At 35.8% G+C, this 14246-nt stretch overlaps 1 protein-coding gene across 2 annotated transcripts in view; it reads left to right on the top strand.

Annotated features, from left to right (window-relative positions):
• DNAH8 (dynein axonemal heavy chain 8) overlaps window positions 1–14246 on the top strand; it is a 310080-nt gene that overhangs the window by 146432 nt on the left and 149402 nt on the right. For both annotated transcript variants that reach the window (XM_039856088.1, XM_039856089.1), the window contains 6 exons: window positions 276–454; window positions 7596–7783; window positions 10057–10143; window positions 10238–10345; window positions 11211–11345; window positions 13056–13217. In XM_039856088.1, coding sequence (XP_039712022.1) covers window positions 276–454; window positions 7596–7783; window positions 10057–10143; window positions 10238–10345; window positions 11211–11345; window positions 13056–13217 — 859 coding nt within the window. The remainder of the gene's footprint in view (window positions 1–275; window positions 455–7595; window positions 7784–10056; window positions 10144–10237; window positions 10346–11210; window positions 11346–13055; window positions 13218–14246) is intronic.

Genomic DNA, 14246 nt, shown 5'->3' with positions numbered 1-14246 from the left:
GTTCTCTGTCTTAGGATGTATCCTGACTACATTGTAAAGAAGGCATAAAGTTTTAAGTCAGGATTGTGGAGTTTAGAAGTTTGTTTCAAGTAATTTTTGCAATTACTGTATTACTTCTAATGAATGTCAAGTACTCCAGCTTTGTTTGGTTCCCTATTTCTTTCATGTGGGTTGCTCAAATTCTAAAATAAACAGGCCCATTCCAATCACGTTGGACTTCTGCTTGTAGCATGTTATCTCATATTCACAAAGTTTTATCTGATTAACATTTGCAGATGCTATATCACTTTAGCACAGGCTTTGGGAATGAACATGGGAGGTGCTCCAGCAGGACCTGCAGGCACTGGCAAAACAGAAACCACAAAAGACATGGGAAGATGTTTGGGAAAATATGTGGTCGTGTTTAACTGCTCAGATCAAATGGATTTCAGAGGTCTAGGAAGGATTTTTAAAGGCAAGTGTCAAAAGCTGTTAAATTTATTTTTGGCGAACTTATTTTTATTGTACTTAGATGTTATTTTCTGATATAAATCTAAAGTGATATTTTTCCACGTAATCAAAATTAGTATAAGTTGATGCATATGATAATGCCATTTTCCTTGGTCAAAAATGGCTGGATATTATCAATTTCATATGGTTCAATACTATTGCTGATATAGTCCATGAGTTGAATGTGCATTGGATTATGAAAATGGAATCAATTTATTATTGCCTGAAACACTGGTAGAGGAGATAAGATAAAGATAACAAACCAATGACACATATGACTTCCCTTTCTGCATTAAATCCCACTGAAATGAAAAATTTTTTTAAAGCATGGTGAGTGTGAGGAGAACTTTACTGGAAAATAAGAAGGAGGGCTCTAAGCAGATGGGAAATGTTGAGAAAATTCTGAAAGATAGGCAGGAGATGGTTTCAGATAGACGAAGAAGAAAAGATTAGAGAACACGTCAGTCTTAGAACTCAATCTTTGGTGTTTCTCTCTTTTTTGATCCACATGCATTCTCTCAGTGATCTCATGCAGACCCAAACTTTAAATATTATATATATGATCAAATTTCTATCTCTAACTTGGACTTCCTGAAATTCCAAATTCATACATACAACTGATATCTACTACTTGACATCTCCACTCAAACATCTAATAGGGCCAAACACCTGATCTCCCTTCCTCATATTTACTCTGTCCTCAGCCTTCCCCATCACTATAATTTCTCCTTCATTTCTACAGGAGAGCTTAGCTGGATACATTATTCTAGGTTGGTATTTCCTTTCACTTAATAGTTTAAATATTTGATTCTTTTCCTTTCTGGCTTGTAAGGTCTGTGCTGAAAAGTCCGATGATAATCTAATGGGTTTTCCTTTATAGGTTACCGTCTTCTTTTCCCTGGCTGCCCTGAGAATTCTATCTTCGTTCTTGATTTTTGATAACTTTAATACAATGTGTCTTGGCGAAGGCCTTTTTGAGTTGAGATAATTGGGTGTTCTGTTGACTTCTTGAATTCCAAGCTCCAGCTCATTCCTTAGATTTGGGAAATTCTTGTCCACTATTTGTCTGAAAATGCTTTCTAATCCCTGCTCCTTTTCCTTGCCTTTCATTATTCTTATTGTTTCCTCTCCTGATGGTATCAGCTAGTTCTTGTATTTCTCTTTCATTATTTTTCATTCTTCGGTTTCTCTCTTCTTTCTTCTGATTTATTTCTAGATTTTTGTCTTCGATATCACTGATCCTTTCCTCCATTTGGTTGACTCTATTTCCCAAGTTTGCTGTTTCATTTTTCAACTACTGCAGTGTGTGTGTGTGTGTGTGTGTGTGTGTGTGTGTGTGTTTTATCTCCAGAACATATATTCTCTTCTTCTTTAAGGTTTTAATCTCCTTGCTCTGCTCATCTAGTTGTTTTTTCAATTCCTAAAATTATTGATATGACTCGTTTTGGATCTCAATGAGTTTTTTCAGAAGTACCATCCTGAATTCTCAGTCATTTAAGTTGCATATTTCTATGTCTGTTAGCTTATTTTCTGGAGATTTTTCTCTTTCTTTCTGTGATACCTTGTCACCTTGGTTGTTTATGGTGTTTAATGGACTATTTCTCCTCATTAATGGAAGTGTATTCTGTTGTTTTTCCAGAAAGAAGATTTATTATAGAAAGGTCTGTCTTTAGCGTGCTGCAAAGAAGGCGCTTTTCTTTTGGTTTCCAGTAGGTGATGTCTTAGCCTCTTGGATCCCTGCTTTATATAAAGTCTAAATAATGTCTTTTTTATTTTCTTGTAGATATTTAATCACACTTGCTACTCTGTTTCAGTCCCTGTCAGAGTTAGCAACAATTTTGGTAGCGTTTGCTCAGATTCCCCTGGGGCTCTGTGGTGATCGGTCTCAGAGTGTATGGGCGGAGGGGCCCTCTGGGTTGGGAGTTGGGGGCTAAGGCTCAGCCTCGGTTTTGCAACTGAGGGCTGGTAAAAATCAACTGTTGTTTCTCTGTGTTCTCATTCTGCTTCTCTGCCTTCTGCCCTGATGATTGGGCCCTGCTGCTGACTGCGTAGAAGTCACAGCACTTCCAGGCAGGGCTGTTCAGGGAAGTTGCTGCACCTTCACCCCTCCCCCTCCTCCTGCAAGGAGCTCTGGAGTTTACGGGAAGCAGCTTCTTTATTTCTCCCAGTCCACCACCTGATACCCGAAGTTCTGACCTATGGTAGTTCTTATGCCCAGATCCCACGCTCAGATGTGCTGGTGTGCAGTTTGGGTGTTTTTTGTTCAGTTTTAGATGTTCAGCTTATTGTTGTTTCAAGGGGTGAGATCTGAGGACATCTGTCTCTCCTCCATGTTTCCCAGAATTCCCTCAGTGCTAGATTTTTAAACAAGGACAGTAGATACTCAGTAAGACCATTCTTCAATGCAAGAGTCAGCAAACATTTAGTTCTGGAGGCTGGAGGTCCAAGATCAGGATGCAAATGTGGTCAGGTTCTAGCGACGGCTTTCTTCTTCCAGGATTCTGGATCCCCATCACTCTACATAGCTACTCCATTGTTCCATATACTCAAACAAAAATATTTGACTTATCCTCTATTCTCTGTTTCTCTCATACTCACAACCAAACTGTCAGAAAACACTATTAGCTCTACCTTCAAAATACATCCCAATTCTGATCACCTCTGATATCCATTGCTGTCATCCTGTCATCATCTCTTACGTATATTATTCCAATAAACCTCCTAATTGGTCTCCCTATGTTTACTCTTGTCCCCTCCATTCTAGTCTCAAAACAGCACCACGGCAATTCTGCATATAAGTCAGATCATGACACTCTTCTATTGAAAGCTGTCTAGTGGCTTCACTCAGAGTTTAAAAGCTGAAATCCTTACAGCGGTTCCATATTGTCTTACACAATCACACCTGCTCCTCCCCTGCCCTATTGTATTGTTCTGACCTTCTGACCTCATCTCCTAATACTCTCCCCTCTCCTCATTCTCTCTCCTGTAGCTATATTGACCTTTCTGGTATTTGTCAAACATTCGAAGCACATTCCCTCCTCAGATCCCTTACTCTTGCTGTTCTTAGATTCTTCTCCCAGATATTCATCGACATAGCTCACTTGATAAAGGATGTCCACATTATCATATTGAAAATTTGAAAGCATTCTCTTTGAAATGAGGTATAAGACAAGGTTTTCCATTATTAGTTCTATTCACCAGTGTACTTCAGGTCCTACCCAGGGCATAAAAGAACAGCAGCAACAACAAAAATACAAAGACTGGAGAGAAAGAAATACAAAATTTCATTATTTACAAATGATAGGATAGAGTGTAAAGAAAATTCAAAGAAATCTATAGAAAAATAGAATTTAGCAAGTTTCCTAGAATATATCAATATAGAAAATAAATTTTATTTTGGTAAGCCACAAAAAAAATTAGAAAATGAACATTTCAGAAAGATATAATTTAGAATGTAATTCGAGAGTGTGGTATTGGTGCAGGGATTGATAAATAGGTCAGTGGAACATGATAGAGAATGCAGAACTAGGCCAAGGACACTTGGCACATGGCAAAGGTGATATTGTCAATCAGTGATGAGGAGATAGACTTTGTAATAAGTTGTTCTGGGGAAACAGTTGATTAATATTTAACAAGGGAAATTGCCTCCCTACATATATGAAAATTGGATGCCTAAACCAGATACAAAAATCAGTTCTGGGAATTAAATGCCTAAATGTGGTAGGCAAAACTACATGGCTTTTAGAAGGTAATAAAGGAAAATATCTTTGTTTTTGGAATAGAAAGGGATTTTTAATACAAAAATCACAAACCATAAAGAAAAGATTGATAGATTGCCTACCCTAAGTTAAAAACTTAGGTACCATCAATGGATACCAAAAAGAGAGAAAAGTCATGCCAGAAATTTGCAAATGGCATTCCCAACATATATTACAAAAGATTAGTATTCCAAATATGTGAATAATGCCTATGAACCAATGAGAAAAAGAAAACTCAATAGAAAAACGAGAAAAGGTCTTGAATAGGCATTGCATAAATGAAGAAAACCAAATGACCAGCAAAGAATTGCATATTACAGAAAGATTACATTTTTTACACACCAGATTAACGAAAAATTTATGTGACAGTTTTGACCATTGGCAAGGTGTAGAGCAGCAGAAACAATCACCCACTACTGGTAAGAATGTAAAACTTGTTTGGAAAAAAAGGCATACACGTGTATTCTCAGCTATCCTACCTCCTGGTATACATTCAGATAACTGCACCTAAGCATTGGGAGTATGTGTGTAAATGTTCATGGCAGCATTGCCTATACCAGCAAACAACTGAAAACAACTAGAGTGTCCCCTATGGTGGGCTGGATACAAAAATATGTAAATTGTGAACATATAATGTATCATGCATAAAGAAGACTACAATATATCTGAAATTCTGTATAACAATGCTATATAGTGGTAAAAATGAGTAACTACAACACAATGCACTGACATAGAGCAGTCTCACAAAAACCATTTAGAGGGAAAGAAGCAAGTCTCATAAAAATGCATATAGTATGATTGAATTTATTTAAAATTCAAAAATAGGTAAAACGAAAAAATATGTTATTTAGATATGTATATGTAATTAGTAAAAAAAAAGAAAAAAAAAGCAAGAGGATGATTATCACAATGTTCAGACTAGCAGTCTCTCCCTCTGGGAGGGAAGGAAGGGGGCGTAGCTGGGAAGAAGTTCACTTGGGCTTCCCTCTATTAAATATCATGACTTCATTCATCCAGCCCTTCCTTTAAATGGGATATGTCCCTGTCATAGATATCATGAGATAGCATACCCAACTCTTACTTTTAATTACCTGACTGATGGTTTTATATGTGTATATATAATTACACAGTCTTTATATGATATTTTTCCATTTAAGAAAGAACGAAACATAAGCTACAGACTAGGAGAAGATATTGTAACATGTATAGCTGACAAAATATTAATATCCAGCATTAAAAAAAGATTTTCTTTAAATCAGTAACAAACACAAAACAAAACAATAATGAGATACCAGTCTCATGCCAGCCAGATTGTCAAAAATGGATAAGTCTGACAAAAACCACTGTTGGTAAGGATGTGTAGAAATTGTAACTCTTAATAATTCTTACGTGTATGTAAATTGGTAGAGCTGCTTCAGAGAACAGTTTGACAACAGATGGTGAATGTGAAGGCGCACATACTCTTTGACCCAGCATTTCCACTCTTCACAGATAACAAGAAGACATAAGCAAGACTGTTACATTGTTATAGCAAATTATTAATAACAACTCAAACATCCATTGAGAGTGGAAGGAATTTTTAAACTGGCATATTTATGCAATGGAATACCATGCAGCACAGTATTTTAAAATAGTGAATTATATCTACATGTATCTGCATAGATAAATCTCAGAAAAATAATATTGAGCAAGTCATTCAAATTTCAGGAGGGTATATACAGTATTTTATAGATAACTAGATAGATGTAGATAAATAGAAACATGCATATAAATTTTGAACAAGCAGAATAAGTAGAGCTCATGAACGCATAAGAGCAGTAGTTTAAAATCATACTTAGGAACCATTGGCATCAAATTCAGGATAGAGGTTAACGTCTGGAAGAGGTATTGTGGATCCAAGAAGGACATACCTAGCCTTGAACTGGAGTTATAATATTTTATTCTTTAGAATGAAATCTGAAGCAAATTGTTAAGATTTGATAGGTGAGTACATGGGTATTCATTATAGTATTCTTTATGATTCTGTTAAAACATTTTTGAACCCCAAGGATCATTTTCTAAACAAAGAGAAGGGCTCTTCTGTAGATCACTCCCTGCCTGAGGATTGGGGATGGTAGAGAAAAGCAGACTAGAATGCAAGGTAAACCCCACAATGCCAAAATTATAACAGAAGGTAGAGAAAAAGAAAAAGAGGTGGCTGTCTTCAGTGTCTTCCTCCATATAAAAGTCATCGCACAGCTCTCTGAAGTGGAAGTCCTGACAGGGATTAAACCTGGGGCCAGGGTGGGAATGTGGAGTGGAGCTTGTGCCAGAGAGACTAGCAATGCTCCAGGTCAGATATGCTAGCCCATCCATACTGCAAACAGGAATTTACATTCAGGATAAGTAATAACACATACATACAGACATAACAAAGTCTCATAAAATATCTGATGGAATTAAGGAGGCACCTCAAACAGCAAAGAGACCTACTGACCACTAAACCGATTAATACAGGAAACAGAAGAAAACTCAAAGTAAATAAAATTAATAAGAATTTCAAGAATTTATCCCATATGACCAATTAAAGAAAAACAGGCTGCTATGAAGTACTTAGAAATTGAAAATGTAAATTTAAAAAAATCTTGAAATAGAATATCTAGCCAAGAGAATACATTACAAAAAGAAATGGAAAATTTGATAGAAAAACTTAAGGGGCATGAGGATAGATATCTAAGTTCCAACATCTGTATAAAATAGAATTCCCAAAGGAGAGAGAAGAAAAACTGGAGAAGGAGGTGGCAATAATAAAAGAAAGAAGAGCATTTTGTGCAGCTAAAGATAATGAAGGTTTTCATCCTTAGAGATTAGACAGGAGCTATGTTCACAATATCCAGGTCTTTCCTTGTGCTAGGTTTTGTAAGAAATAAATAAAAACGCTTTGGCCAATCTCTGTCTTATCCAGCCTCCTGATAGTTCTCTCATTTTAACAAGAAAGGAACAGAGTGATCTGACTAGATGAGACATCCTTTATTTTGTCAGTTTCCCCAAACATTATGGCTTCTTCTACTCCTGTCCCCAATGGAGGTGGCATTTCCAGACTGAATCAAATTTTATCACTCTTCAGCATCCCTGGGTGTAATGACATCTATACTTTCATTTTGGCAGTGTACTCTTTTCATAATCTTGGTGATGATGTACAAATAATGAAACTTCTTGATACCACTGGAATTAAATATGTCTTTCAAAACAGCCAGATATGAAACTTGATATAAATTGTATTTCAATATATAATTGTTTGAGAGCACTTTGGAGAAATGATTGCTGTTAAGAAGTAAAACTTTTCAAATTAATTGTTTTTCATACCAGGTCTTGCACAGTCAGGTTCTTGGGGCTGTTTTGATGAGTTTAACAGAATTGAATTGCCTGTCTTGTCAGTGGCAGCCCAACAAATTTATATTGTTTTGACAGCAAGAAAAGAGAGAAAAAAACAGTTCATTTTTTCTGATGGTGACTGTGTTGATTTAAATCCAGAATTTGGAATCTTCTTAACAATGGTGAGAACATAGGTTTTAAATGCAATTTGATTGGTTTAATTGCTATTAGACTTAAATAAAAGAAAGTATCTATTAGGGTGAATGACTGACTATCTAGAGGTTGAGAGCTATTCTCTCTTATCATGTTAATTTTTTTGAGTAAAAACAATAGCCTAGTCATAAGATAAAATAATGATATGTTAATGATAATAGCTACTATTTATTGAGCACTTATTATGTACAAGGTGATGGGCTAAATGTTTTATATATTGTATCAGACATGATAGCTATAGTAACAATTTCCAGTTCTTAAAACCTCAAAGATTTATTTCTCCCTCATGCCACATGACCACTGTGGGTCGATGGGAGAGGAGTAGAGAGGGCAGGGTCCACTTTATATATCCTTACTCAGGTACTCTTAGTCATTGCTGGTTGCTGTAGCAAAGGAAAAAGGACGTGAAGAATTATGTTCTAGCTCTTAGAATTTCTGTTCAGAACTGACACAAGTCACAACTATTGGGGGCCAGGGAAATGCAGTCTTGTACTGTATTTTGGATATTTTATAACTGAAGTACCTGAGGCTCAGGGAGATTATAAAACTTGCTCAAGTCACACAGCCAGTTAGAGAAAGATGTTATTGTCAGTTTAACACCAACCCTTGACTACTTAACCTCTATACTTGATTTTTCTCTGAAACTTAAGATGGAATGATGCAAATGATTTAAAATTTCCAAAAAGGCCCTATACCAAAAACTCGTACCACGTGATGGAGAGTAGAGCTTTGAGATAGGGGGAAAAAAAAAGGCACGAGTAAATAAGAATTTCTATGAATTGGAAAAGTGAAGTTAATTTGAACCAGTTTTATGTAATGTTTTTATATGTTCTCAGTTAAATCTCTAAGTTTCAGGATAATACCAAGTACTCAGAGTTTTACGTGTCCCAGTGGATAAATCTTAGGAAGCAAAATCAGAAAATTTCTGATAAGTTTTATTGTAAGCAAACATCTAGTAAAACAGTTGGGGGTACATAATAATCCTGACGTGATCAGTTATAACCTAGAAAATGGGATGAAGAAATTTACTCAGTGTGATAACTGTGGTGTAGAAGAATTTAAAAGAAGTTTAACATTCTCCCTGGATTAAGAATAATATTAGAAATATCAATTAGATATGGATTAGGCTGTGAATATTGAGACATAAAAAATAGTGGCTTAATGTATAAGAATTTTATTCTCTTTAAATTCTTCTGTGTTTCTACTCTATCATGGTTTCCAGCTTCAGAGTCATCTTATCAGCTAAGATGCGACAGTAGCATCTCTGTTTCGTTGCAGTCAGTTGATTGAATCACCTGCCTTCAAACAAACCAGGGTATTTCATACAATGTGCCCTTTGCATCTCACGGTGTAGAATTTAATCACACCAGCTTCAAGGCAGGCTGAGAAATGTAGTTTTTAATCTGGATAGCGATGTACCCAGCTTGCAACTGGGGTTCTTTGGCTAAGGAAGAAGGAAAGAAGGAATATTGATAGGCAACCAGCAATCTCTGTATTCCCAGCAGTTAGCAAGGTATCTGGCCTATTGACAGTACTCAGTAAATGGTCAAGGTTTGAAAGCTTCTTATTGCATTTCCCTAAAATGAGTGACCTCTCTTCCCTTTACTTGTTTTTGAACCCTTAACCTTACTCTCTGGACTTTTGGGTCTGACTCATTCTCAACCTGTAGCTACTTTCTGAGGCCTTGGCTTCCTTTCCATCTCTATGTTTGTCCTTTCCAGCATTTTTCTCGTCATTTCCGTCTTTATTTCCTTTCACCCCCATGAGGTTTTTAAATGGTACATGTCAGCCAAAGAACTCTATAATTCTGATTGAAAAGAGTAATTGAAGAGAGGAAATTAAAATTACCTAAGTAGACTAATCAGTATGAAATTCTAAACTAACTTTCTCTTTCAATAACACTTCGATCATAATTATCCCTGTATTTATTCGGTTTTCTTTTTTTTCATTTTCTTTTCTATTTTCTTAACCGAAAGATAAACAGATGCTTAATTTTTGCTACACAAAGTGGTATGTTTGTGTCTTTGTTAGTTTAAAGAAAATGGAAATGTGTAAAAGCGAGTGATGTGGCCTTAATAAATATGCATGGTCCAATATACATTTTTGAGAAAGGAGGGAGGTTTTATGAATTTAATGTTTTTCCAATACACCTTAGAATCTGAATTTGGAATTTGAAATGTATTTATATTCATGAAATGAAATTTATATCAATAATTGGAAATTAAATAATTTTAACTTTTAGAACCCCGGATATGCTGGGCGCCAAGAACTACCAGAAAACTTAAAAATTCAGTTTAGAACGGTTGCTATGATGGTTCCTGATAGACAGGTATGCATTGGGATTTTAAAGCTGAGTATAATTTATGTTCTTAACTTGTTGTTTACTAAAGTTGTTGAAAAACCTCACTATATTAATTTTTCAGATCATTATGCGAGTGAAACTTGCAAGCTGTGGTTTTCTTGAAAATGTTATCTTGGCTCAAAAGTTTTATGTTCTTTATAAACTCTGTGAGGAGCAACTTACTAAGCAGGTAACTCTGTGTATTTTTTCTTCCCTTAGCCAGAGAACTTGTTTTTTTTACTTTACAATTTTAACTTGATAAGTGCTAATCAACGAGCTTAAAAAAATCTCATTGACTCTTTTCTAAAATGTATTTATAAAAACTTTGACTTGTTGGTTACGTATTTTTAAAACTTTCATTTTGGAATAATTATAGATTCAAAAGAAGTTGCGAAGAAATGTTCAGAGGTCTCGTGTATTCTTCCTCTGCTTTCTGCAGTGTCGATGTTTTACAACTATAGTACGATAACAAAACCAGGAAATTGATATTGCTACGATTCACAGAGTTTAAGATTTCACCAACTATACATGCACTCATGTGTATGTGTTTGTGTATGCATGTGTTTCAGTGCAATTGTGTCACATGTGTAGATTCGTATAACCACCACCACAGTCAACATATGGAACTATTTTATTACCACAAGGTTCCCTCATGCCACTCTTTTATAGCCACAGCCACTTCTCTCTCAAATCTCTAACTCCTTGAAGCCATTAATCTTTTCTCCATTTCTATAATTTTATTTCAAGAATGTCATGTAAATGAAATCACATAGTATAAAACCGGTTGGTTATACATTTTAATCTGTATCAGATCATCTTATTCTCAAAGATATTTAAAGTGTGAACACTGTATCATACAGCTTGATCTTTCCAATGGAATGATCATTTTTCAGTCAAAGGAAAAGTGGAAGAATTGAGCTAATAAAACTTTGCAGTTTAGCCCCTCCAAAACTACAGTATATATGTATCAAGAAGATCTACTTATATGTATATAGTGGGTCTACATTTAGAGCTTTTCAATTAAATAATCTTTTTTCCCTCTTTTCCCATCTTAGGTCCATTATGATTTTGGGTTGAGAAACATTTTATCTGTGTTGAGGACACTTGGATCTCAGAAAAGAGCCAGACCAGAAGATAGTGAATTAAGCACTGTCATGAGAGGACTAAGAGATATGAACCTTTCTAAATTGGTACCTTTCTTCTCTGAATTCACTTTTCTTTCAAGGTTTTTTCTTTTTTCTTTATTTCATTTGACAATTTTTCTGTGCCTTATTTTATTTCATTTTTATTAAATTTATTGGGGGTGGCATTGGTTAATAAAATTATATAGGCTTCAAGTGTACAATTCAATAATACATCATCCGTATATAGCATTGTATGTTCACCACTCAAAGTCAAATCTTCCATTGCCGTATATTTGACCCCCTTTACCCTAATCTACTTCCTCCCTTTCCCCTGCTTTCTTTCTACTTGGATGACAGGTGAGGGTTGGCTCACGTTAAGGAGTGAGCATTAATAATTGCTGGGACAATGGGTGTGCGAAGTAACCACTGTGCTTCCAGAAGGCTGAAAAACCACAGCCTTGTATGACCAACTTGGGCTGGAAATTCAACCTCTTGTCAGTTATGTGCTGTAAATCAGGCTTCATCAGTGGGCTTCGTATTAATGGTCTTTTACCATTGTTCATAATGTAATACATAATGTTAAGAATTCATAATGTAAATATGATCATCTGGATTCGCAGGAAATCACAAGAACTTTTGGTTTTGTTTTTATATGATTAGCTTATATGTCTCTCCCAAAACATCAACATTATTTCTGTTTTCCGATATGCATTGAAAGTTTGCTGTGGAGATTATAATAGCTATTTCACTGCTTTCCTCCTTGTCACGATGATAGCCAGGTTGTTCTGAATTAGCTGATGGACAGGTTCATGTGGTATTTATTGTAGGGCCTTTCTAGCCTACATATTGTGTCCCTGCCCTGGGAGAACAAGGTTGAGGAATAAATGATTCTTAGGAAATTTGCATTCTAATTATAAGAGCTAATAATTTACATCTGTGTAGTTCATTACTATTAGCCTTTGCAGGGGTATTGTCTTGTTTGAGTCTCGCACCTACTCTGTGGGATATGAGTGGCTAATGTGCTTGTCGCCATTTTACTTATGAGGGAATCAAGACTCAGAGAGTTTGGAGAACCCATCCACAGTCACAGTCGGTTGAGAAGCTGTAACAAAAATCCATAGGACTTTCTGATGCTAAATTCTATGCTCTTTCAAGTACACTTCACTGCCCTTAAATAGTAGTATTCTCGAAACTCCTAGACAAGAATTCTAGAAACCATCAGGGAAACCCACCAAAATAAGGAGAAATCAGAAGTGATCAGCTGTTGGGAATGGGGTGATCTAGGCATTAAAGACATAGCTAATGAGGATGAGAATCAGTTTACTCATATTTACTGCTTATAAGAAGCCAGAACTCTGTTCTCATGGTTTTCCACCTGACATTGGATGAGGCAGTCATGCAGGATTATGGATATTTTTCTTATTTAAATGAAATATTAATATTCTATTCTCATGGGGTTGGGACTATTAATTGCATGTGTTTAAGGTTAATGTGTATGCCTGTCTGGGAGAAGCAGATCCTTCATATGATAAAGGAGTGAAATCAAACCTTGGAGCCGTAGACTATAGAAGACGTTAAATGCCAAGGAACTTTGGGTGCAATGCTATAGGTAAAGTGGATTCAGCGGTGGTGTTCAGGAGAAAATACTAGAGGATACAAGTCTGGTTAAGAGAGTAATAAATGATTCTCTAGCCATAAAATGGTAACTGCTATGTGTTTGCTAGCTGGTTGATAAACACGTGTTGACTAGAGTAAATTTATTCTATGCCATCTTAGGTTGATGAAGATGAACCACTGTTCCTCAGCTTAATCAATGACCTGTTTCCAGGATTGCAACTGGATAGTAGTACTTATGCGGAACTACAAGCTGCAGTAGCCAACCAGGTCCGTATAGAAGGTTTGATTAACCATCCACCCTGGAACCTCAAACTTGTGCAGGTAAAGAAATTTTAATTCATTAGTAGTATAACGATAAGCGTGTGTTGTTAAAGATCACTGTGTGAAGAGAAGAACTCATGATATTAGTCTTACTTGATGTAAATGTTGAAACTAAATTAAAGCGCATCAAAGCAAGAAGAGTCTTGTGAAAGAAACAGTTTGGATTTACCCTGCCTCACAGTGAACAAGTAGTAGTTTACTGAGGTTATTTCCACTTGGTGAGAAGGTTGGGTAACCAGAATTTCCAGAACAATTGAGAGGGGATATTAAGTTATAAAAACCGAGAGAGATGGAATGATCCAGTTGGCTTCTTGTGCCAATTTGGCAGTATCGTCCATGGCTGGGTGCCTTTGTGGGGAATGGAGCCTGAGGAATCTGGTAGTGTTACTTTGCTCCTACTTTGTGTGTAGACATGTTCACACACACCTACACTAAAACTTGAATCTTTATCTGCATTTCTTGGTGTCTTTGTATCAGATTTCACCTGTTGTGACAACTACCCAATCACTTTATTAGCAAAGTCAAGAAGCTGTAGCAGAGACGCAGGATTAAATCTGTACGAGCTTGATGTTTTGGGGTTATTTTCCAGGGCTTTTGGAATATGAATGAGCTGAAATTGTGGAGAGTATTAAAAACTGCATTTGAAAAAAAAAATTCTTTTTTTAACTTAACTGTTTTTGCCAGATTATAAGAAGTGCAAGTATATGAAACGTATCCAAATCTTGCAAGGAAATATTTATAGTTTAAAAGTTTAAGTATTTTTCATCATCCGCGCATTGGAAACCATTAAAAAAAACTTTTTTAATTTCTAGGAAAACATTTTATATAGGCTATGCATACAGTATACTGAGTATTAAAATCCTAGTCATCTCAATGGGTGGGGACTAGAATATTGTATTCTTTTTTGATGTCAATAATATTACTCTTTAACAGAATGTTATGGCCAGCGCCTCTGTTGCTTTTAAAATATGGGTTAAGAACTCAAATTCTACCTCTGATTAGCTGTGAGACCTTTGACTTCTTATTTTT

This window comes from Pteropus medius, unplaced genomic scaffold (assembly GCF_902729225.1).
Source record: "Pteropus medius unplaced genomic scaffold, Ma_sr-lr_union100, whole genome shotgun sequence".
Taxonomy (NCBI): domain Eukaryota; kingdom Metazoa; phylum Chordata; class Mammalia; order Chiroptera; family Pteropodidae; genus Pteropus; species Pteropus medius.
Note: the sequence above shows the minus strand (reverse complement) of the source record. Positions and strands in the feature narration are given on the sequence as shown.